Source organism: Staurois parvus, unplaced genomic scaffold (genome assembly GCF_062004578.1).
Source record: "Staurois parvus isolate SC_StPar_1 unplaced genomic scaffold, SC_StPar_1.0 ptg001191l, whole genome shotgun sequence".
In the NCBI taxonomy this organism is placed as follows: domain Eukaryota; kingdom Metazoa; phylum Chordata; class Amphibia; order Anura; family Ranidae; genus Staurois; species Staurois parvus.
This window is the reverse complement of record NW_028318987.1, coordinates 688,049-713,364: the sequence shown is the minus strand read 5'-3', so window position 1 is coordinate 713,364 and position 25,316 is coordinate 688,049. Positions and strand designations below refer to the sequence as shown.

The 25,316-nt window shown below is 45.1% G+C and overlaps 1 protein-coding gene across 1 annotated transcript; it reads right to left on the bottom strand.

Annotated features, from left to right (window-relative positions):
• Positions 1 to 1,707: 1,707 nt before the first annotated feature.
• LOC149438479 (IgGFc-binding protein-like) lies at positions 1,708 to 24,158 on the bottom strand. The gene is made up of 20 exons (XM_089659817.1): positions 24,110 to 24,158; positions 21,502 to 22,728; positions 20,895 to 21,232; positions 20,226 to 20,796; positions 18,958 to 19,553; positions 16,221 to 16,785; positions 14,984 to 15,579; positions 13,211 to 13,790; positions 12,921 to 13,120; positions 11,658 to 11,799; positions 10,607 to 10,935; positions 9,787 to 10,363; positions 9,056 to 9,657; positions 8,357 to 8,924; positions 6,784 to 7,379; positions 6,128 to 6,698; positions 5,696 to 5,895; positions 3,774 to 4,142; positions 2,902 to 3,182; positions 1,708 to 1,920 (listed from the first exon to the last, which is right to left on the bottom strand). Exons 1-20 carry the CDS (start codon positions 24,156 to 24,158, stop codon positions 1,884 to 1,886), a joined length of 8,994 nt encoding a protein of 2,997 aa, XP_089515943.1. The 3' UTR covers positions 1,708 to 1,883.
• Positions 24,159 to 25,316: the final 1,158 nt, after the last annotated feature.

The window sequence follows — 25,316 nt, the reverse complement described above, 5'->3', positions numbered from 1 at the left end:
ACTGTTGAACATATGAGACCATTTTCTGTTCCATCATGGCCACCCCCAGCATACAAACCCATCACCATAAAATGATTTAACCAGGTTATCCTGGACCCCAGAGTCCTCCTGACCTGGACCCCAGAGTCCTCCTGACCTGGACCCCAGAGTCCTCCTGACCTGGACCCCAGAGTCCTCCTGACCTGGACCCCAGAGTCCTCCTGACCTGGACCCCAGAGTCCTCCTGACCTGGACCCCAGAGTCCTCCTGACCTGGACCCCAGAGTCCTCCTGACCTGGACCCCAGAGTCCTCCTGACCTGGACCCCAGAGTCCTCCTGACCTGGACCCCAGAGTCCTCCTGACCTGGACCCCAGAGTCCTCCTGACCTGGACCCCAGAGTCCTCCTGACCTGGACCCCAGAGTCCTCCTGACCTGGACCCCAGAGTCCTCCTGACCTGGACCCCAGAGTCCTCCTGACCTGGACCCCAGAGTCCTCCTGACCTGGACCCCAGAGTCCTCCTGACCTGGACCCCAGAGTCCTCCTGACCTGGACCCCAGAGTCCTCCTGACCTGGACCCCAGAGTCCTCCTGACCTGGACCCCAGAGTCCTCCTGACCTGGACCCCAGAGTCCTCCTGACCTGGACCCCAGAGTCCTCCTGACCTGGACCCCAGAGTCCTCCTGACCTGGACCCCAGAGTCCTCCTGACCTGGACCCCAGAGTCCTCCTGACCTGGACCCCAGAGTCCTCCTGACCTGGACCCCAGAGTCCTCCTGACCTGGACCCCAGAGTCCTCCTGACCTGGACCCCAGAGTCCTCCTGACCTGGACCCCAGAGTCCTCCTGACCTGGACCCCAGAGTCCTCCTGACCTGGACCCCAGAGAACACCTTTAAGATGAATTGGACGTAGACTACATGTGCAGAATTAAATCTCGTTTCATTATTCAAACTATTTGTTACATTTGTTTAAATTCTTTTCCATTAAAAAAAACTGAATTCAAAAATTCATGTATTCCATTTGAAAAATTTTAAATTTTCAGAAGATGGTACTATTCTGTTCAAAATTTTGGAAGACTGGTCCTCCATTTTATGGTTTTCTATTTTTGTCTATTCTAATTTTATTATTTTCATATTCTAATAAAGTCAAATTCTATTTTTCAATTTAGTTTCATTACTGTTGTCATTTGGATGTCTCTCAATATCCAAATGACAAGTTTTAGAATTTTGAAACAAGCCACACACATGTCTAATTGGAACATAGATTTAGAGCCAGGTCTTCTCATCCAACATCAGTACCCAGGGGTGGACTGATAATTCGAGCACTGCCCGAGGTTCTGGGGTCAGTAGGGGGCCCCATGAAATGCCAGGTACCTTTTTTTAATAGGCTTTTTTTGAGTGTGCTTTGAAGGTGGGCAAGGACACAGGGACACCATGATCCCCTATTGCCCAAGGGCCCCACAAGTTGTCAGTATTAGACCTCAAAATGCTTTGGCTGAATTTGCACAAAATTCCCACAAAAAAAGTTTTTAAAGCCTTCCATGAGTGGAGATTGTTATAGCCACAGTGCTGGGGGAGGGGTGAAATGGACACAATTTAGGATATCCCAAGCATTTAAGGAGGTGCGATTGTCACATATCCACACATTGGGTAGTAGTAACAAACTGCAATCAATATGGCACAGAAAACTTTAAACTAGTTTGATGAAAAAAAAAACCCAAGACATCAAAATTTACACCATTATTTATTTTTGAAAAAATTGTTTTACAGAGTTTGATACAAGAAGAAGTCTTGATATCGATTCCTTCTTAACCAGATAAAATATTTGAATTACTGGAGATCTAGGCTTGTCCTTTGCCCAACAGATTTAGTAATCAGACTACATGGTTGCGTTGATCCCCCGAATACTAAGATCTGGGTATAGTCTTGTCATTTTCTGTAGCACTACGAGAAAAAGAAAAAATTAAAATGCAAGTATGCAGAGTTCCTGTAAAAGATGACATGGCCATTTTAACAAGGGAGCCTTTAAATATGGGGACTGCATTTAATTTGGAGGCATGTCTATCTAGTGGTTGGTCAGGGAGAGAAACCTGCTGGTCAGAGACAGTAACTTTGTGCAGGACAGGGGTAAACTAAGTAGGAGGGGGAAGAAAAAAAAAAAAAATTGCCCTGGGGAGCTCAGATACCCCATAACAAGGCTGCATGGCTTGTGCTGCAGACATACCTAAAGGCTTCCTGGTGGAAAGGAATAAGAACTCTCTGCTGGTGTCCTACCAAGTGCAGGATGAGGCCCCCAGCATGGATGGTGTACGCTGTGTCTGAGCAGAGTCCAGTTCCATGTCCCACTGGAGGCTTTCATCCCTCAGCCAGCCCCAACCCAAGTTGCTGGCTTCCTCCTGCAACCCCAGCTTGGAAGCCTCAAGCTGGTCAGCAGGCACTGTCCAGCTCAACCTGCTCGGTGAGCAGAGTACCTGTTGGGAAGCTTCAGTCTGGGATGGGAAGAGGTCACTGCACCCTGGGCCTCTGGGTTCTACATGCCTCCTGGGCCAAAATGTTGCCAGTCAGCCCCTGGAGCAAGTTCCTGGAGAGTAGAGACAGTGTAAGGATGCTGTATGGTGCCAAATGACCCGCTGAAAAAACCCTGTATTAGGAGTCGGTATTATCTGGTCATGCATGCCCCCCCACCCACCCTTCAACAGAAGCTGTACTCCAGTGAAGCTGGTTAGGATATTAGAAGCACTTGAAGTTCTGAGGGATCTCCTAAGCCTTTGAAACCATGCTATGCGTTATCCCATCTACAAAAACTTGACAACCGAAATTCACACTGAGAAAAATCTGTACCACTAGCTCCAACTATAGAATATTTAAAAAAGAAGGAGGGGGGAAAAACAAAAAAACAAAATTGTAAACAGACTGTTCACTCACCAGCTCAGGTCATTGGCTTTCCAGGCTTCTATGAGCTGCTTGACATTGGTGACTGGCCCCCCAGCTGGGGAACTGAGGTCATCAGAACTGTTTCCATTGAAGTTTCCACACGCCCCACACACCAACTCCGACAGGCCCTCCAACACACGGATAGAGAGATTTCCTGCATCACTCAACTCAATCTTCATGTTCACATCAATCTGGACAGAAACGGAGTCGTCCTCGGCAGAGGCTGAAAGGTTACCGAATGTGATGGGAAAAACATCTAAACGTCCATTTACCTAGGAAATGCAAGGAAATGATGTGTTAATTGGCTCAGCGGAGTGTCTATACTCTGGATATGCTGACAAAATTCCTTTATATAATACATAGAAGTGGAAGTTATCCTCCTCCCCTCCCTCCACGTAGTCTTGTGGGACACGTGACAGGTCCCAGAAGACGGGACCATTCATGAATCGCAGCGCTACGCATGCATTCACTCACACTGAAGATGCCGATGCTGGGAATACAGGACGGCCAGTGAAGTGTGCTGCGGCGGGGGGCACCATGGGACAGAAGTGGCTGTCTTATTTTTTTTTTTTTAAAGTCAGCTGAGTTCAGGAGGTGGAGTCAATAAAAGGGATCATTACTTGCAGGCAGCAAGGTACCTTGGGACATGTAGTCCTTAGAAGTTTTGGAGAAGGGGGAATGGAGAGCAGATTGGTAAAAACATACAAATATATTTTGGTTGCATTTACAAAAAGCATTTTAAATAAAATTCTTAGCCAGCAGTTGGTTCATACGGGGATCAAGAAAACACCCCCCAAAACTAGAAAAAAACAATTATGGGGGAGAGTAAAGTCATGTTTTGTACATCATTCATGTTGACTTACCCAAACTTTTCTCCTTGAGATGGTCAGTAGACCTCCAGGTAGGAAAATATGAAGCCGGGCAACCGATGCTGGTGCTCCAGCACAGCTCTGAAGGTCAGCGACTACTCTGAACCAGGCTGATGATTTCCTGTTAGACAAAGAGGTCACCTCTATGGGACCACTCCCGACAGGTCCTCCTGAGAGCCCATCAAATGTGACGAACTTCTGTAGACTGAGTGAACATACAGCCTCCATCTTGTAGCAGCCTCGCACGCCCTTCACTAGGCCACAATGTTCTTTTTCTCGGCAGGAAATGGCTGAGCAGGTCACTCCACCAGCTTGACACTTACATTGTTGAAGACAATCTGCTCTGACGAAGGACTCTTCCTCCTAAGGATGGAAGAAAAGGGTCTTCAATCCATCCACCAAGGACATAAATCCCCATACCCTCCAGGGTCTTGGGGGTAGTTTACTCATTTCTGGACAGAGGTTCACTAAAATTGAGTCAACTCCAAAATGTGGGTCACCCCTATTGTCGTAGAATAAAGTGACTATATAACATCGATCACAGTAGGAAGTTTAGTTCTAATACCCATTAAAATACATTTTTGAAGGCCAGCAAGCCAAGCCCCACCATTTTCCCCTTTGCCTGGCCACAGACTCAAAAACCTAGGTCCATCAAGGACAACCAGAAAGGGACCTCCACCAGCATGCAGCTGGAACGGCCATTTAAAAAATTGAATGTCCCCCTCAGTCAACATTGACCATTTGTACTCCTTATGCTGCTAGCTTTGGTAAAAATCGATCAAAAAGTAGATCTACTTGTTATAGACAAACATGTTAGTTACTTCCTGGTTTCCATGCCTAGGCAAAAATGTTGCCATACATCCCAGGAGTCTTTGGTAAGGGAGGAGGGGTTTTTAGCTCAAGCATGCAGGCAGAAGGGCATGCTTAGCAAAGGGCAGATGGATTCCAGGAAGTAAATGCTACACGAATCCTGACCTCTCAAGATGGCCATGGACAAAACTGCTAGGGGGATGGTTTGTTAACTACTTCCAAGCCAGACCTTCACCCCCCCCCCCCCCCCCTTTCCAGTCCAGGCCAATTTTCAGCTTTCAGTGCTGTCACTTTGAATGACAATTGCACGGTCATGCATCACTGTACCCATATGAATTTAGCATTTGAGACAGAGCAAACTTTATTTTGCTGGTATTTATTCACCACTGGGATTTTTATTTTTTGCTATATAAAGAATATATTTCGAAAAAGAAAAGATTTTGCAAAAATCTTGGCCAAAAATGTATTCAGTTCTCTTTAGTATAAAAAATAAAAACCCAAATTAGTTTATAACCAAAAGTTTTTAAAAATGGTTTACATTTATTTTTTTAACATACTGTCACCCTAGCAGTACAGGGTCACCATAGTTTTTTTTTTTTTTTTTTTACACTGATTGCTTTGACACCCATAAAGGCTGTAAAAGCAATCATTTGTCCTCCCTGGCTGCATTCTTGCAGCCATTGAGAAATACTGTGAGAGCTGTGATTGGTCACAACTTATCACATGGTACAAGGCTGTTGTGAATAGCCCTGTACCATGTGATCTCTGATCAGATTTCAGAAGTAGTAAGCAATGTCAGGAAGTGACATCTTGCTTACTACTCTTCATGTGATCACTGATTGGCCAATCAGTGATCACATGATCAGGACCTCACAGAGGTACCTTATAGTGATTGGTGTTTACTAATCACTATACGGGCACCGGATCAAGGTGCCATGCGCTCCCAGTCCAAAATGGCGGGCGCAGTTTATGAATGGCAACCCGCCCCTGGACAATAAGAGTTATGGAGACATTCAAATTTTCTTTTTGAAGTTAGTTCAGGCAGGGAAATGTGTAAAAATTACACAGGGAAAAACAAAAACCAAACCCCCCCCCCCCCCACGTACACTTAGATATCTTCCGTTGAATACACATCCACAGCTGTCCATCATAACACAGGTGCCGCCATCCAAGGCATACCCAGCATTGCATTCGCAGCCTTCAAAGCATCTTTCTGTACATTTGGTTGGTGCCCAGAGGCTAGTGCATGTTTGTTCACAGGTTCTAGTGCAAAGTTCATAATGACCGTTGACAGGACAAGGCATGGCTGCAAGCAAAAAAGGGGAAAAAAAAAAAAGTTTAATTTTATCATTTGAGATTTGGGCAGGTGGCAATTACACTTTAAGATGTGCGCCAACCAAGTGAACTCTGAAGAAATGGTTGGAGTAATATTAGCATGTAAATCAGAGCAATCAAAAATAATTCTTTATTCTGGAACCCAATTCCCCCCTTGTCTTTATTCTGGAACCCAATCTCTCCCCCCCCCTCGTCATACTTACGACAGAATGTTGGGGTTCGCCAAGAGCCAATGGTAACACCAACCAAATGGCAAGCCGCTGTATAGGCCTGAAGACTCTTGCACAAGATATTGTCCTCGCCATCAACAGCACAAGAGTCAAAGGTACAGTCCTCCAAATATTTGTTGGGGTTGACTTTGGAATGACAAGCTTTGAAGGGTCCCACTGGGTCCACCATCATGCCGCAGGAGGTGGTTGCGTTGTACTGCCGTAGCTTTGAGGGGTCACAGACTGGGAACCCAACATCACAGCCATCATTGCACTTGGCACCCATCCTGTTCACTTTCCAGGAAGCACCAAACTCAGTGACATTTTTTGTAACCCGACTGTTGGGAAGCTGGAAATCATCTCTGAGATCGCCATTGAAATTGCCACAGAGACCACCCAGCTTGCCACGGTAGGAGCCAGGTATAGTAAGGACGACATGATAGATGGTGTCATAGAGAACCTTCAGGCCAAAGTCTGTTTTTAGAACCACATTTGCTCCTTCTTGGTTAATGACAAGACGGTCGTCTTTTAAAGTCAATGGCAGTTTGACAAACTCTCCATTAACCTGTGGGGGAGAAAAAGAAAACAAGGTGGGAAAAAAACCCCACAAAAACCAAACAAAAATTAGAAAAAAAAAAACAAACAATTACCATGACTTTGGATCTCATGTTGTGAGCGATTGCCACTGTGTAACTGTAGACATCTACAACCACCAGTCTGGTCACAGAAACGTTCCCATTGCCGTAGCCCTCGTTTTCCACAACCACAGAAAAGTTCACCAGATTGGGATCATCAGCCACCACATTTGCAAACCTATACGCACACGTGCCTTGGAAATCAAACCTTCGACCGTCAAAAGAAATATAATGTGGATCTCCAGAGACAACACAACTGCCACTTCCCTTGGGTTGGCATCCCCAAACTCCATTGGCCAGTTTGCATTCTTCCTCAGGGCCACAGGCTTCGGCCTGACACTTCACTGCACCATCCGCCCCACATTGGCACCTCTGTCTACATTGGCTCGGTGGGTAGAAGACCTCATTTTTCTGGTAATATATACCCTGGTAGACACAGCCGCAGTTCTGGATGGGCACACACTTGGAACCACTCAGGATGAACCCATCATCACAATAACAGGCTTCCTTACAAGGAGAGGAACAGCCAATGGGTGAAGAGAGCTCATAACATGTGACTGGGCAGCCATTTCCACAGAGCTCGTAGTGAGTATTTATAGGGCAGGACAAACCTAAGGAAAAAAAAAATATATATATATAGCTAAATGAAAATTTAAATTTGGGAGTCTCCCAAAACTGTAGTAGATGACAGTTTACATGTTACATTTTAACAGTAATTTGCATACATATCAGGGGCGGACTGACCATTTGGAAACTTGGGCACTGCCCGAGGGCCTGGGGTCAGTATGGGGCCCCATGAGACTCCCTTGGTACCTTTTTCATAGGCTTTGAGTTTGGGCAAGGACACAGGGGCCCCATGATCCCCTATTGCCTGGGGGCCTCATGAGTTAGTCCGCCCCTGATACATATAGATGGAGAAAGATATCTGTATAAAATTAGAGCGATCAATATATCCATATAAAAAAAGAAATCTATATAAATAAAATCCATTATTTATATGGATATATTTTCATAGAGAGAAAAATATATCCATCTATAATTATCAATACGCATATAGATTTTATTAGAATGGGACTTTGACGCACACCATAAAAAACCCCACACAAACAAAAACGAATGAAGAGAGAACAGCCCAAAAAAAAAAAAAAAAAAAAAAAAAAAAAAAAAAAAAAAAGGGTTCACAGGAAAATGCCCTGCAAGCACCTGAAATAATCCCCTCCCATTTTTTAGATGTGGCCTCAGTTTTTTTTTTTTTTTTTAAATGGATAATGGTGTGCCTTAGGGATGTGGCTTTTGACTACTGAAGGAAAAATTGGGACAAACCTTTAAAACAAGTAGATTTTAGATTTCTAAAAAGGGTCTGCATTGTAACATTTGACAGGCTGGAAATTCCTACCCCCCCCAACCAAAAATGCTGAAGTCTTTTGGCACACAGAAAGAAGGGAAGGGACTTTACCCTTCAGAAGCCATGGAAGGTTAAAAACACCACCCCCATATTTTCTATCAACGGTTGATACCAAGTAATTTAATCAAAATTTCTCAGAAATGAAGACTTCCTTTGCAAAGGAGGATTTCTCCCATTACTTACTGCAGAAGTTTGGTTTCCTCCACTCCTGGAGGGTCACACCAGCAGCTTGGCATGCAGCCACATAGAGCCCAATGGCTTTGCAGAAGGAAGATGGGTGTCCCTTGTATTGGCAAGCATCATAAAGACAATCGTTGAAATAAGGTGTTGGGTCGATGACCGAGACACACGAGTCAAAAGGCCCAGTGGGCTTGGTGATAAGTCCACAGTAGTTGTCACCCTTGTATGCTTGTTTTTGATCTTCTGTGCACAAAGGGCAGCTTCCAGTACATTCAGAGCTACAACCGGCAACCTCACCGACTTTCCAGCTGTTACCAAAGTGGACTGCATTCGGTGTCGGTCTTCCATCGTTCATGGTAAAGTCATCGTTGGGGTTCTTGTTGTGGTTTCCACACAAGCCTTGAACAGTGTTGGCATAGGTGCTAGGTATGGTGACAGCCACATAACCGTCCCAATCAGATGCAACGGTGAGGTCAAAATCTGTTTTTATAATGCCCCGTCTGCCACTGATAAAGGCCACCACTTTGTTGGTTTTGAAGTAGAAAGGTAGTGAGGTGACAACACCATCAACCTGTGGGGGGGGAGAAACATACAAGTAAATTGCTCCTTCATCCATCAAAAATCTTTGTACATACCAAAGACACAACTTGGATAATCCCAGCCAAGGGTATCTACCATCCATCAAGAAATGTTGATACATACCAGAATTCGACGTGGATAGTCGATGCTCAGTGTGAAGACCGTGTCATAAACTTCCAAGCTCACGACTTTGGTGTAGGACACGGCTTTGTTCCCACCACGATTGTGGTTCTGGACTTTCACATTAAAACCAGTCAGTGAACGGTTTCTGGAGCTCACGCCAACCAGTTGGTGTATGCAGGTACCCATGAAGTCAAATCTCTTGCCATCAAAGGTTGTGTAGTGAGGATCTCCAGAACTTGTGCAAGTTGAAAAACTTAAGGGATGGCATCCGCGGACACCATTTATGACCGTGCACCTCTCACTTGGCTTACAGCTGCTCTCCTTGCAGACCACCATGCTGAGGCTTGAGTCACACTTACAGAGCGAACGGCAGTTCTCGTCAGCCCAGAACTCTTCGTTGGGCTTGTAGTAGGCACCATTGTAGGAGCATCCACAGCTTGAGGTAGGAATGCACTTGTCACCACTAAGGACAAAGCCTTCATTACACCGACAGGTCTCCACACAGTCCTCAGTGCACCGGGATGGGGCTGTACGGTCAGTGCAGGTGGCTGGACAGGCATTGCCACAGAACTCATAATGGCTGTTTGCAGGACATAGCAAAACTGAAAAAAAAAAAAAAAAAAAAAAAGTGTAAGATGTCAAAATCTTTATGCAGTTACCTGTAAATCTATATGCAAATAAAAAAAAAAAAAAAAAAAAAGAAGATCTTGGAAAAAATACGTTTTACTTACCACAACCAGATGGCATTCTCCAATCATATAGTTTAACTCCTCGTTTCCTACAGATGTTAGCATAAGCATTGAGGGCCTGGCACAGGAATTTGTTTGACCCACCATTCATGCAGACATCATACAAGCAGCTATCAAAGAAGTTATCTGGGTTAACTTTTTGATGACATTCCCTGAAAGGCCCGTTTGCAACCTTCCTAATGAGACCACATTCATTGTCGCCTCCATATAGGCTCTTTTTGGCATCTTCACAGCTTGGACAAGCAAGTCCAGGACAAGAGTCAAAGCAGAAGGGATCCTGGTCGTAGACTTTCCAACTCTTGGCCCAGTCGATGATCGAGGAGACCGTTTGGTTATTAGAGGTGATGCGTTCGTCCTTGACGTTTTGGTTAAAGTTGCCACACAGACCCCGTGTAAGGTTGTAATAGCTGCTGGTGAGCGTGACCACAACTTGCCATTTGTAATCGTAGGACACTTTTAGACCAAAATCAGTACAGACAACAGCAAGGAAGCCACTGATGCTTACTGAGATTTTTCCATCTAGCAAAGTTACAGGAAGAGTGGCAACAACATCATTCACCTGTTTAATGAAAGTAAGTTTAAGATAAATCTTGCGTTAAATTTAAAAACCCAAACCAACCCCACCAAAAACCCAACCATAAAAACCCAACCATAAAAACCCAACCATAAAAACCCAAACCAACCAAAAACCCAACAACTGAGTTTAGGCCTACTGGCCCAAACGCCAAGAAAAAAAAAAAAAAAAATTAAATAAAAACACCCCACCAGAAAAAACCCACCACCCAAAAGTAGACAAACTTACCCTGACTTTACCAACTTCCCCCATCATAAGGGTGATTTTGTAGTTGTACACATAGATGGAGATGATCCTAACATAGGACACAGCCTGGCTACCTCTGTTTTCGTTCTTCTCTTCGACAGTAAACGGCACCAAGCCACCGTCATTACCATCATATTTTGTTAGGATATATGTACAAGTACCATGGAGGTCATAGTTGTAGCCATCAAAAGTGCGGTAATGGGGGTCTCCCCAAGCCCAGCAGGTTCCTGTGAAATCAGGGACACAGACTGCTTTTCCATTTTGGATCTTGCAAGTTTCCTTGACCCTGCAAGTGACTGGCTTACAGAGATCTGAAAGGGGGAGAAAAAAAAAAATTAAGATAGTTTGGAGGTCTCCTGGGTTCAGTAGGCTTGAAATAACACTTTTTTAAAGTATTAAAATTTGGCAGTTATGACTAGTCCTCATGTGGTGCCTATTCTTGTGAAAACTGGCATCCCCAAAATTCACCCCTGGCAGCATAGCATAAACCTCGCAGAGTGCAGATGCCAGATCAGCTTCACTGGTAAAGCATCAGTGAACAATGGTACCATTGGAACTGTCTGCATGACAACTTTTACATTTCAAGAATGGCTGACTTTAGCAGGATTTTTTGCCCCCTATTTTTATTAAAGTTTTCACAATAGGGAAAAAAAAAAAGCCACCCGAACACCAGTGAGCAACCAAGCCAAAAGGACAATTAATTTTAAAATGATGCTGCAGCTACACCCATCATAATGTTACTTGCTCCTGGCTTTACCTCACCTGTGTCTGCATGGTACAGGGTGTGTATTTAATACTTTCCCCCTTTAAGCCCCCCCATTGTTATAGCAGTTTTGCCACACCCACAATTCACCACCATAGGACAAGCACACCTCGCTCCTCTGCCCACAGTGCAAAGGCACTTCACACCTAGAGTGTCTCCTGCTTCAAAAATCTGAAGGATAGTCATTAGGGAGCACCCCCCCTCCAGATTTGAGAAGACTAGTTAAGGTTTCAGAGCAAAATCAGATGTTCCCATAGTTCCAACTATTACCTTTGTTAACACATTTGATAATTCCATCTTGAATCTTGCATTCCTCATCAGCTGCACAGCCAGTGTCTTCACAGACAAGGTCACCCACTGGCCTACACGTGCACACTTGCTTGCAGTCACTGGATAAGGTGGTCTCATTAAGCTGTACAGATAAAAATATGTTTTAAAAACATGTTCAATATAAAAATTTGTGTCAGAATTGCAAAATAAGCAATTTTTATGACCCTTTTACAAGGGCAGAAACTGCAAGAGGCTAGTGGAGAACTTTATAGTTAACATTTGCTCTTTTGCCATTCAATTGTTGGACAAAACCACACCCATTTCAAACCTCTGCTCAACCAAAGCGGGAGGTGCCCAAGAGAGGTGCCCAAGAGAAAAGCCCCATACTCTAGTGCAGATTACCTGGGAGAGTGGGAACAGGTACACTGGGCCAAAATGTTATGGAAATTTAGCAATAATTCTGAAACAATGAAGTTGACTACTCTAACATACAATTCTTTAATGGCGACCTAGCAGGATACAGCAGTAACAATCTAACGCATTTCAGCCGAAGCCCTACTCCTAGCATGATACGGTCAGGGCTCCAGTCAAGATCCATTAGCAGGTTACTGCTGTTTCCCACAACGTGGCCATTAAAGAATTGTTCCAAATGGATGTTACCAAGTAACCAGCTTCATTGTGTCAGAGGATTTTTCATAGCATTCCCACTGTGGCAAAGTGGAACAGCCACAAAATCACCAAAACTCCCTCATCCTAAAGCAGTGTCTCAACTCCAGTCCTCATGGACCCCCAACAGGTCATGTTTTCAGGATTTCCCTCAGATGAAACAGCTGTGGTAATTACCAAGGCAGTGAAACTGATCAAATCACCTGTGCAAAGTGGAAATCTTGAAAACATGACCTGTTGGGGGTCCATGAGGACCGGAGTTGAGAAACTGTCCTAAAGGAAAGGGTAAGGAAGACTTGGAGCAAGCATCGGGTTTTATTGCAATCCTGTCCTAGGTGAGATCATCCATCACTACGAGGAGATGGCCATCAATGGTCTGTCTCATCAACAGGAACATAGGAAATTGCAACATCCCCCCCCCCCAAAAAAAAAAAAATTTTGTAGAGCAGGAGAGTTTCAGGAACCACTGTTGTGTTTTGTTTCTGGTGGGGAATTCCACAATCACTGGAACAGGGGAAATCTGTGTACACAGCAATGAAACACTGATATGTTTTAGCCCTTTAAAAATTTAGTCTACACCACCCACCAAGCACTCACCTGATAATATTTTCCATCCTCGAAACAGCCACAGTTCTCCATTGGCACACAGTTCTGCCCATCAAAAGAGAAGCCACCGTTGCACTCGCAGCCCTCAGAGCAAGCGACGGGACATTTGGCAGGGTCAGCAACACCAGCACAAGTTGAGGAACACACATCAGCACAAACTTTATATTGACTGTTGGCTGGGCAGGTCAAGGCTAATGAGAAGACAGTGGACATCGAATTAAGAAAAGAAATCTATAGTCAGATATTAGAATTAAAAACGTAATGCAAATCTAAAAACTTACGACAGAAAGAATCGGTTCTCCAAGGCTGAATGGCGACTCCAGCTGCTTGACAAGCAGCAACATAGCTTTGTATGTTCTGGCAAAGTATGTCCCCATCTCCTGCATTAGCACACAGGTCATAGATACAGTTGTTGATGAAAGTATTGGGATCGATGGCGTCATAACAGGCACTCAGAGGACCTCCAGCTTTCTTCAGGAACCCACAGTAGTTGTCCATTTTCAAGATCTCACTCTTCCTATTGTCACACAAGAAGCACGGGGTGCCACTACCACCACAGCCTTCATCACAAGCCACACCAGGGATCTGAACCTTCCAAGAGGCTCCAAATACAGTAGCATCTGTTGTCACTGTCATATCTGGGAGCTGGAAGTCGTCCTTTCCGTCACCATTGTAGTTACCACACAAACCACCCAACCGATTCTTGTAGTTTCCTGGGACGGTGACTATCACATGGTAGACCAGATTGTAACTCAGCCGAACTCTGAAGTCAGTGTCAACAATTATTCTTGTACCCTGTTGGTAGACCCAGACTTTGCCATCTTCCAAGTTCACTGGGATGTTGTTATACACCCCATTGACCTAAAATGGAAACAAAATATTTAATTCACACACAAGAACTAAATACATAGAGTAATGCAGGTCATACATGGTTCAAATTCCGAAACGATTTTTCGTCCGCAAATCGGAAATATTGGTCACTCGGTCCAATCATTGATTTTGAAAAATCGTCCGACAGAGTCATAAAGTTCACCCATATAACAGGTGAAACTTCTGTTACTTCCAGGTCACGGCTCATGCGCATATTTTTAGAAAAAAAAAAAACGATCGTACAATTTGATGATAGAGTTGAAATGCGGTTTTTCATGAATTTTCCATCACCGAAAAGGGGAGGAACCACAAAAATCAGCTGGTGCCATTGACCCCACTAACAGAGCGAAAAATCATCCGATTATTGGATGAAAAATAGGTCAAATTTCAACCCATGTATGGCCGGCCTTACATAGGTTGTTTGCTCTTTACATTTATAGACAAGACCTTTATAGACAACACCTAGTCTTTTGCATTTATTTATTTCAGGTACTTCTATAGCACCGCCAATTTACACGCTTTTCACATGTTACATATCTATTATATAGTACACTCACATCAGTCTCTACAAAAAGCTCAGTCTAAAGTCCTACTCATTTATACTAGGGCCAATTTAGATAGGAACCAAATTAACCTACCAGCATGTCTTTGAAACATGGGAGGAAACCCACGCAGGCACAGGGAGCACATGCAAACTCCAGGCAAGTGGTGCTGTGGTTGGAATTCAAACCAGTGACCCGAGTACTGCCAGGAAGTAGTGCTAACCATTTAGCCACCATGCCTTTCCTTAACCTCTTCATGCTGAAGACACAAATATCCGGCCCTACTTTTTCCCGTGGGGCCACATATTTGCAGACCCGTTTCTGCTTGGAGTGTGCCACCTCCAGCACAGAGACTGGGGTCTCACTGAAAGCCCTAGGTCCTGTTCTAACAATCCAAACAATTAGAGTCACCCGATCACTGTGATAGCCTACAGTTAGCCATCACTGAAGCTCACCGCCCGTTCCTTCTCTGAATGGAGGCGAGAAATACATTGCATCTGTCTTTAGAAGGGGGAAACAAAAACCAAAAACACCACCCAAACCACCCACCCCCCCCAACAACCACCACTTCGTTTACATATGACCCACAGGAGATTTAAGCTTTAGCCAGTTGTTGGATGGACCAATATTGCCATGACTTACCATTATCCGACCTCGAACATTATGTTGAAGGATAAGCCTATAGCTATAGACTTCAAAAGACACTAGTTTGGTGACAGCCACACGCCCGTTGCCCCATTTCTCATTTTTCACCGTGATGGCAAAAGGTACCAGATTGTCATTGTTTGCCACAGTCTTGGACAAGGTGTAGGTACAGTTGCCTTGGAAATCAAATGCCCGGCCATCAAATGTCATGTAGTGGGGGTCACCGGTTGCAGAGCACTGCGCCGAGCCTACTGGCTGGCATTTCTGAACGCCATCGACCACTTTGCACTCTTCGTTGGGCCCGCAAGTGGAAGGTTTGCACTCCACAGCTCCGCTCTCAGTACATACGCACTTCTGGTTGCAGAGGCCACTCGGGTAAAATACTTCACCCAACTGGTAGTATGTATTGTTGTACGTGCAACCACAGTTGGATATGGGAACGCAGTCTCCTCCGCTAAGAATAAAGCCATCATTGCATTCGCATCCTTCAGAACATGCTGGGTGGCAGCCCAATGAAGGGGAGAGAGAGTAACATGTTGAAGTGCACCCTGACATACAGCGTACATAGTGGCTGTTCTTTGGACAGACAGGACCTGGGAATAAAGTGGGAAGAACAAAAAAAAAAAAAAATAATAGTTCTAAGTATATTACCACTGCATAACCAAAACATCATGAATACTGACCCTCACATATGGGCTTGTTTGATATCCCATATCATGGACATGAATATAAACATTGATACCTTAAACATTTACTCTGAGGCTTGCCTCAAGCTTTTGAATATTTGTTCCCAGTCATTCAATAGAATATTTGAATCAGTTACCTCTAACAGGGGCAGACTGACCATTCGGGCACTGTCTGAGGACCCAGGGTCAGTAGGGGGCCCCATGAGATGCCACTGGTAGCTTTCATAGGTTTTGGGTGTGGGCAGGGACACAGAGGCCCCATGATCCCCTATTGCCCGGGAAAAATAATAAACTAATCGTGGATGTCCTATGCATGTGTAGGTTGATATACTTCATAAATCTGTTTTTTTACTTTTAGAATGGGGTGCCTGACTAAAGAATGAAGGGTGCCTTGACTGAAAAAAGGTTGAGCATCAAATTGTAGTATGGGTTAAGAAAAGTAGTGCAGTTCCCATCCACCTTTGGAGTTCAGATCACAACACCCACACCCCAACAATCCTACACCTGCAGTGAACAGTCTCCATAACATCCAGACCAAGCCAACTTACGACAGAACGTGTTGGTTCTCCAAGGGTGGACAACAACTCCGGCCTCCTGGCATTGGATTACGTAGCTGGCAATGATTTTACAAATAATTTCCTGTCTGTTTCCATAAAAACAAGCATCATACACACAGCTCTTGAAGTAGTCATCTGGGTTAATCTTGGCATGGCATTCACGGAAAGGCCCAGTCTCATCTCTGAGTAAGCCACAGCTCTCCTTGGTATTCAGTCGTAGCTCCAGTTCAGCTAGTTTGGTGCAGTTTCCCTTGTCCTCTTCATAGCAACCTGGAATATTTTGTACCTTCCAGCTGTTTCCAAAGGTGGTTGGCTTGGTGGCCAGCTTATTTCCTGGCATCATGAAGTCATTGTCCTTCTTTCCATCAAAGTTGCCACAAAGACCACACACTGCTCCAGAATAGCTGCTTGGAAGATTGAGAGACACATGACTGTCCCAGTTGTAAGTCACATACAGGCCAAAGTTTGTTTTGAGGATGGCAGAATAGCCTTGTTTGTATATAGAGAGCTTGCCCAAGCCTACATTGTATGGCAGATTGGTCAAAATCCCATTAATCTGTAGAGAAAAATGGAAGAAAAAAATATACATACAATATATAATCACAAACTGGCTTCAAAATGATTGGCTGTTTGACTTTAAATCAGATTGTCTATTTTCTTGACCACCATGCAAAATTCTTTATGATTCATCTCCAATAGAATAGATTAGGTGCAATCAACATATATGAATACACAAACTATAGTCCCTAAATCTGCTTGTAGGCAGGTGTAGTCTGTTTCCTCTACAGTAGGTGGTGCCAATTTCAAGTTGTACCACAGCCTGGAGGGGACATCAAGGGAAACAATATTTCACTACAATTCCCTGGGTCAATAGAGTAGTGTTCTGGTTGGCTACGCCTTGGCCATGTGACCCTTTGTGGCCATCTTGGGTCAGTAGGGTCTGTTTAAGGCCTTGACCAGGGGCGGACTGACCATTCGAGCACTGTCTGGGGTCAGTAGGGGCCCCCCCCCCCCATGAAATGCCCCTGGCACCTTTTATAGGCTTTTTTGGGTGTGTTTTGAGTGCGGGCAAGGACACAGGGTCCCCATGACCCCCCCATTGCCCAGGTTGTCACTCTGCCCCTGGGTTTTGGCACTCTTGCATATGGATAGTATAGGCAGAAACCCTGCTTGTTAGTGAAAGTATCTAGAAGTAGGGAAAGATTCCTGAAGAGAAGGGACAGGTTAGGGACTCACTATCCTGGAACGGATCTCCCTTTTGGGAACAGACCAGCTGGGCAACACTGCCCTCTGATACCAATGCTGTTTGCACCTCTTCTTCTACTGCATTGAACGGTGAACCATTTCCCTATTGGCGCTCTCCCACCAGGGTGTTTGTAATGTTGGCACCCTTTATGATACAAGTTGTACTGCAAGCGGATTTTGTATTTACTGCCCACACCACATCTGCCTCCTGTACTACCTGTGGTATATTTAGCAGGGTTCTATTGCTTTGCACAGTGCTGTTAGTCTAACACCATGAACAAGTATTCGGGAGGGAGGGATCACCTGCCAATGCATGGCTGCCTCTTTACCATCCAGTTACAAGCTGGGAGAGGTCATTGACCAAACTGCATTGCTTGGCTGCACAGGGGTCTGCAGGAAGCTCAGACTGCCATCTGGCATGTAGGCAGATGCAGTTTGCTACTTTGCCACTAGAGGTTCTGTACCATAATTGTGTTTGGTACAGCAGGTAATGACACCTGGTGTTATGGCCTCCTTTAGGTAGAGTTATCCCACAGTAATTACATGGGTGAGTCAGTGCCCAGTTATAGGCCAGGTTTGGAAGGGCCTGAGTAGCACTTGGGGCATGGGAGCTGAACACACCATAGCTGTGAGAATGTAGCCAGTACACCTAGATGCTTTGCTGGGTTATTTTGCCTTCCTCTGGAAGAACTGTGGGTATAGGATTATAACATATTAATGGTGGAACTGGATGGACACTTGTCTTTTTTCAGCCAGACTAACTATGTAGAGGGCCCAGGGTGGACAAGGCGGGAGGCTGTCAGGAGTAGACCTGCACTTGGGAAGAACCAGCTGTAGTCTCATTCCCTTATGGAGGTGGGGGTAAGGGTGGATTACAGAAGGCCTTTTAGGCCATGGAGGTTCCCATGTGAGGCTGCTTCCCGGGAAAGCTGCATCTAGCAAGGTGGTGACTACAGTCCTGTGAGTACCAATGACCCTGGGCAAAGGAAAGGCTGAAAGGGAGATGGCTGCCAAGAATACTGCACATGCTTTCACGTGTGACTGCAGAAGATGGTCCACTATATGTGATTGACTATGCCAATGTATGTCAATGTGATGCAACTAGATTGAGTTTCCTTAACACCACCAGTAAAGTGCAAACAGTTTGTGAACATTCCTTCTTAGGAGATGTATAGGTCTATGGCTGGGAATGTAGTGTGTTGGCCTATGGTTAGGAGCAGTGCCCAAGACTGCAGAGGACTCAGCCTCAGAAGGGATAGTAGTCTAGTAAGGCTGTAGCAGGGGTAGGGACTAGTGCTTTGGCACCAAAACCGACTACAGGCACTACCTACCTGGCTCTTAATTACAAATTCTTTGCTTTGGTGGGCAAATTATATATTTTCAATCTTTCTAAGGTTCAGAAAAGATGCCAACATACTTGATTATAGCATAAAATATTGCCAACGATTTCCTAGAAGTGTTTGAAACTGAAAGCTCTGCTCACCAGAACCTGGTTCTTGTACTGCCTGTTGATCACAATATCGAAATCATACAGCTTGACTTGCACAGCGGAGGTGTAGGACACGACTTTCCTGCCCCGGAATTCATTCTGAACGTTGACCTGGAAGTCCACCAAATCTGACATATTGCAGAGTCCTGCAAACTGGTAGATGCATGTGCTCTGGAACTCATACCTTAACCCATCAAAGGTGATTATGTGGGGGTCTCCAGAGGCGGAGCAAGTGCCATATGAGAGAGGGTAGCAATTCTGGATGCCGTCCACCACTGTACAGGTCTCAGAAGACTTGCATCTGGTGGCTTTGCATTCTACTTTCTTGGTGGCAGGGTTGCAGGTGCACTGCTGCTCGCACTTTTGATCCCCCCAAAATTTCTCATTGGGATTGTAGGCTTTTCCTTGGTAGATGCAACCACAATTGGTCTTAGGTATACACTTCCCTTCGTCAAACACATAGCCTTCCTTACACTGGCAAGATTCCACACAGGAATCGGGACACACAGATGGAAGAGCATCATCATTACATGTGGCTGGACATGCTTTGGAGCATAATTTGTATTCACTATTTTCAGGACATTGTAATGCTGTTGGAGAGAAGTAAAAAATATGGACATCAATTAATATAGTGGATGATGAATTTTGAAAATGGAGGTCACAATTAGGGAAAGAACAACAAGCACTCAAATCAGTTATATTCCCCTTGCTTAATCTCCAATTAGTGGTTAGAAGCCACCCCCAATGGAATGCAAGCTCCCAAACCCCATAAATCTATAGAAGCAGAAATGTTTAACACCCCCCCAAAAAAGTCAGATTTTCAGTTACCCCAACTCCATTAGGTAAAAAAAAAAAATCTTCACCCAGTTTGAGATTATGACCAGAAATCCAGATGTCGACCATGTTCACAGGAATAGAAGGGAAATCTTACTATGGGTACTCCTGTGTCAAACTTCAGAGAGCCATCAATTGAGGGATTTCCTCATACTTTGATATTTACTCTTTGTTCCAGTTGCAGAAAGCAAGGGCACTTCTCACCAGCATGGACAGAGCTACAAAAACCCTGACAGAAACCTAACTAGAAAGGGTTTTGGCTGGATCTATACACAACACTCTTGCATCAAACCAGAGAGTGACCTCAATGGGTGGGGGGGCGCATTTCTCAGCATTTAGTCCAGACGAGATGGACAGTACCTTTTGGCATATTTCATACTCACAAGCCAGTGGTTGGCAAACACTCATTAAAAGTTATTTCTACTTACGGCATCCAGCAAGAGATCTCCATTCTCTGATTTCGACCTTTCCTCTCTGGCAAGCTTCTGCATAGGTCTTCAAGCTTTGGCACAGGATCTGTTTGGCACCAGCATTCATGCACAGATCATATACACAGTTATCTACATATGGTTTTGGGTCTATGACCGAATGGCATTGACGGAAGGGACCACTGAGGACTTTGGACAGCAGGCCACAACTTTTTTCACCCGTGTACATCTGTTGAGCGTGAGGAGAGCAGTTCTTGCATTCTCCATTGCAGTTGTGCCAGCAGAGGTGGTCTCCATCTTCCACTTTCCAGCTTTTCCCAAAATTAAGCAAATTGGGAGCCTTAACACCATCTGGAGTCAAGTCATCTGAAGGGTTTCCATTGTAGTTTCCGCACAAGCCACAGACACTTTCAAAGAAACTACTGGAGATGTACACTTTCAGGAGAGAGTTCCAGTCATAGTATACCCTCAAGGAAAAGTCAGTCACAACAACAACAGAGCCTCCTGATTGATAGAGTCGGACCTGTCCATTGTTAAGATTTATAGGCAGGCGGTTACGTTGATTATTCACCTAAAGAGAAGCAAAAGAAAGAACTTTATATTGGTGTGTCCAAATATATTGGCTGGATCTTCAGCTAATGTTAAATTCACCCAGTTGACCAAACTTACCCTCACAAAACCATATTCAGATCTCACTAGAGTTATTGTTTGCCTATACACCTGTACAGTGACATAACGGATGTAAGATACACGTGTGCTGCCTCGATTTTCATTCTTGGCCTCAATGTTGAAGTTTGGAAGGCTGAGGTCATTGTTACAGGTCTTTGCAATGGTGTAAGTGCAGGTTCCTTGGAAGTCATAAAAGTATCCATCAAAGGTTCGATAATGGGGGTCACCAACGGCATGGCAGTAGGCCTCTGAATCTGGGATGCATATGGGTTCCCCATTGATCATTTGGCATTTTCCCTTCGCTCTGCATTTTACGCTGCTGCAAGTTGGACCAGATTCTAAGTTGGCGATAGAAAGAACACACAAATGGTTTAGCTTGAAAAATGTTCGGCCAACCTTTCTAGATTGGCAAACTAAGCATTTCAGGAAATAATCAGTTCAGAAGTAGTTGCCGCCATACAAATTTTTAAATTAAAAAAAAGCCACAAAACTCAACCCTGACATTATGTTCTACCAACTTGGTGACTGCAACTTCTGCTGAGTTCTTACATCCTATATGAAACAAAACCAACACAACTTGAACTGGTTTGTGATTAAAAAAACTCACCTTTAATGCATATCGCTGGAGAGCCATAGCCATTAGCTTTGGTAAAGCCAAAGGAAAGCAGCATAAATGGCGATGTATTCTCAGCAAGTTGAGTGCTCAAACCATAGCCCAAATATTGAGTTGCCCATGAGTAATCCGTGCCAGGGACTTTGTGCCATGTCAGGTCTTGAACAGGACCTCTATTGTTGCTTACTTTAGAGCAGTCTGAAGTCTTGGCAACCAAGGTACCATAATTTTTAAACTCTTGTTGACCATGGATGACATAGGAAGTGCAATAACTGCTGATTGGTGGAATAGTCATGAGGAAGGGGTCATACTGTTCTTGGGACTTATCAAACCACCCAGTGCAATAGAAAATAACTTGAATCCTAGCGCTAGCAGTGAGGTAGATGGGTGTTTGGACTGGCACCTCTAGCTGAATAGTTTGCCCCGCAGTTAAGTTCTGGCTTGATTTTCTTGCTCCAACTTGGTATTCAATCGTTGAGTTAGAAGCCGCTACCACAAATGCAATATCAGATGTGCTCTGGAGAGATATTGGAGGGATAATGAAACTGGAACCCCAGCTAGTCACTGGGGAAAGCTGCTCGTAGACATGATTGCACCTAGAGTTCTTCCATGCGCATGTATGCCCACTCAAAACGGCAACAGGATTCTGAGACACGACTCTGGTTCCAGACAGGTCATCACTACTAAGAAGCTGAATGGCACTATAGGGTTCAAGGACAACATTAAGCTTGCTTCCAGCTGGGTAGAGCACATCTTGATAGGTGACCGCTCCTTTGAGGAAGATATCAATACTGGTGGGTTTCTGGTAGCTGATCACAGAAAATTCCTTAAATGAATCAACGGGACCATTCAGAGGCGTCACCACATAGTAATCCGTGCCAAGATCCTGCACAGGGTACACAATGCTGGTGTCAGCACTTTCATGCTTGTAATTGAGAGCCAGGACCGAAATATCTTTATCAGCCTTGACGCAGATAACATTGCTCGACTTGCCCACGCCTGGCAACTCCGCATTTGCTGGGATTTGCACCATGGCCGTGGCATCTTCACCTAGCGTCAGGACTTGTTTGAAGCTGGACTTGTTCATCCATACAGTTACATTCGTGGAGGAGGAATAGGCGGTAATGAACAATTGGGACTTGCAAGTGCTGTAGGACAGATGATAGTTCTGCATGAAGGCAGTAACAAATTCTTTACCCAGTGGACCCGCCAAGCTAGATCCTGAAAAGAAGCGCAGAATAATTGGGTTACTCAAATTAGTGCTTCATTTTCAAGATTGAAAAGAAAAAAAAAAAAAAGTTGAGGATATGTCCTATGTATAGCTACAGTAACCTTTTGTTTGGTCAGGACGCCATTTTTTTTTCTTCAAGACGACCATATTACAATATAGCAAAACCATGTTGCCATTACACCATGTATTGCTGCAGATAAAGTATTGCTATTGAACCCTTTAACATGCCATTCATTAACTGGTTGCTAGAGGTGGTGAGGGAGGTCTTGCATAGCAACAAAGAAAAGTTTCAAAGGTCGACTTTTTTTTTCTTTTTGCAAATTTAATGTAAGAAAAGCTGCATCGCTGCCATTTACGATCCTGACTTCACTACCTTATGAGGCATGGACTTGGAATTAGTAGTGAACAGGGCTAACTGACCATTTGGAAACACAGGCACTGCCCGAGGGCCCGGGGTCAGTAGGGGGCCCCCCATGAGATGCCCCTGGTACCTTTTTCATAGGTTTTGAGTTTGGGCAAGGACACAGGGGCCCCACGATCCCCTATTGCCCGGGGGCCCCATGAGTTGTCAGTCCGCCCCTGGTAGTGAAGGATTAACGGACTTCGTATTTTCTCTAGGTCAGTGACTCTAGGCATTGTAGCCAAGGTCAGATGACCGATGGACCTAGACATGACAGCAATGGAATTCACCACATTATGACCGTCGGACAACCTAAACCAAGAGACAGGAAAGCGGCCAACGTTTAGCCCTCTTTCTGGCAGGGTTGGATCTAAGGGGGTGCTGGGGTTGGCTATGCCCCCCATATTTTGGTCTTGCACCCCCAAGACCAGTGGCCTCAGTAGGTTGGACCCTATGAGGCACTGAAGCCCAGCCATTACAGTGTACATAGCCAGAAGGATAAAATGAAAGCGTTGCACCCCCAGATCAGGCAGGCTAGATCCGGCCCTGCTTTCTGGAATGGTCATGCTGATCTAATGGCTTTGATAATCTGGGTCACTTGCCTACCGCAAGGGTGCAAATACCAGGAATCCTAACTTTAATTTTCTTATTTGTATCATTAGAATTACTGGATTTTTATTATTGATCATCTCATGATCGACGGCTGAGGCAGCCATGAACTAATAAGTGAAACATACAAGACTGAGCAGCAGCCCCTGGAGTGGCAAAGGGAACAGCAGTGGCAGCTACAGGGTGGTCATTTTTTCAAATGGGAGCAATTGCTAACCAGTCAATTTTTTTGAAAAAAAAAAAAAAATTTGGCAGCTCTCATTCCTCCCCAGTTTTGATCAAACCGAATTATCCATTAAAAATGTTTAATCATCTTAAGAACGTCATTCCTCAATGAGCTGACTTATTACACAATCACTTACCGCTGAGGCACAGTAGGGCACAGATGTGCAGAAGTAGTCTGAAATCCATTGCTGGGGAAAAGAAAAAAAAAAAAAAAGTTATAAAAAGTAATCACTTTGATGGAAGAAAGTGGACATCAGTTCAGGTTCCTGAAGCCAGTTAGAAGGGTGTGGATCCAACGTAAGGGAAATTCCCTCGTAGATGACCCCATTTAAAGATTTGCCCTAATTTTCTATGTCTACAACTATAAAGTTTCCATCACTAACAGGTTTTATAACAATGTTCACTGGGACAAAGTATGAATCTGCCCAGAAGGAACCACACTATCAAAAAAAAAAAAAAAAAAAAATCCAAGTATTGGCTATACAAACTACAAAGTGACTATAGCGACAGATTAGCTCAATAATAGGAACAAAAGAGACTAGAGATGGGGGGGGGGTTGGAAAGACTAGAGATGGGGGGGGGGTTGGAAAGACTAGAGATGGGGGGGGGGGTTGGAAAGACTAGAGATGGGGGGGGGGTTGGAAAGACTAGAGATGGGGGGGGGGGTTGGAAAGACTAGAGATGGGGGGGGGGGTGTTGGAAAGACTAGAGATGGGGGGGGGGGGTGTTGGAAAGACTAGAGATGGGGGGGGGGGTGTTGGAAAGACTAGAGATGGGGGGGGGGGGTGTTGGAAAGACTAGAGATGGGGGGGGGGGTGTTGGAAAGACTAGAGATGGGGGGGGGGGTGTTGGAAAGACTAGAGATGGGGGGGGGGGTGTTGGAAAGACTAGAGATGGGGGGGGGGGGTGTTGGAAAGACTAGAGGTGGGGGGGGAGGGGTTGGAAAGACTAGAGGTGGGGGGGGAGGGGTTGGAAAGACTAGAGGTGGGGGGGGAGGGGTTGGAAAGACTAGAGGTGGGGGGGGAGGGGTTGGAAAGACTAGAGGTGGGGGGGGAGGGGTTGGAAAGACTAGAGGTGGGGGGGGAGGGGTTGGAAAGACTAGAGGTGGGGGGGGAGGGGTTGGAAAGACTAGAGGTGGGGGGGGAGGGGTTGGAAAGACTAGAGGTGGGGGGGGAGGGGTTGGAAAGACTAGAGGTGGGGGGGGAGGGGTTGGAAAGACTAGAGGTGGGGGGGGAGGGGTTGGAAAGACTAGAGGTGGGGGGGGAGGGGTTGGAAAGACTAGAGGTGGGGGGGGAGGGGTTGGAAAGACTAGAGGTGGGGGGGGAGGGGTTGGAAAGACTAGAG

Coding starts and splice junctions, on each gene's coding strand:
- LOC149438479 (XM_089659817.1), bottom strand. CDS start 24,158: ATGGATTTCAGACTACTTCTGCACATCTGTGCCCTACTGTGCCTCAGC. Junction 13,121..13,210: donor GAGAACCGATTCTTTCTGTC/GTAAGTTTTTAG, acceptor TCTTCTCATTAG/CCTTGACCTGCCCAGCCAAC. Junction 8,925..9,055: donor ACTATCCACGTCGAATTCTG/GTATGTATCAAC, acceptor CCCCCCCCACAG/GTTGATGGTGTTGTCACCTC.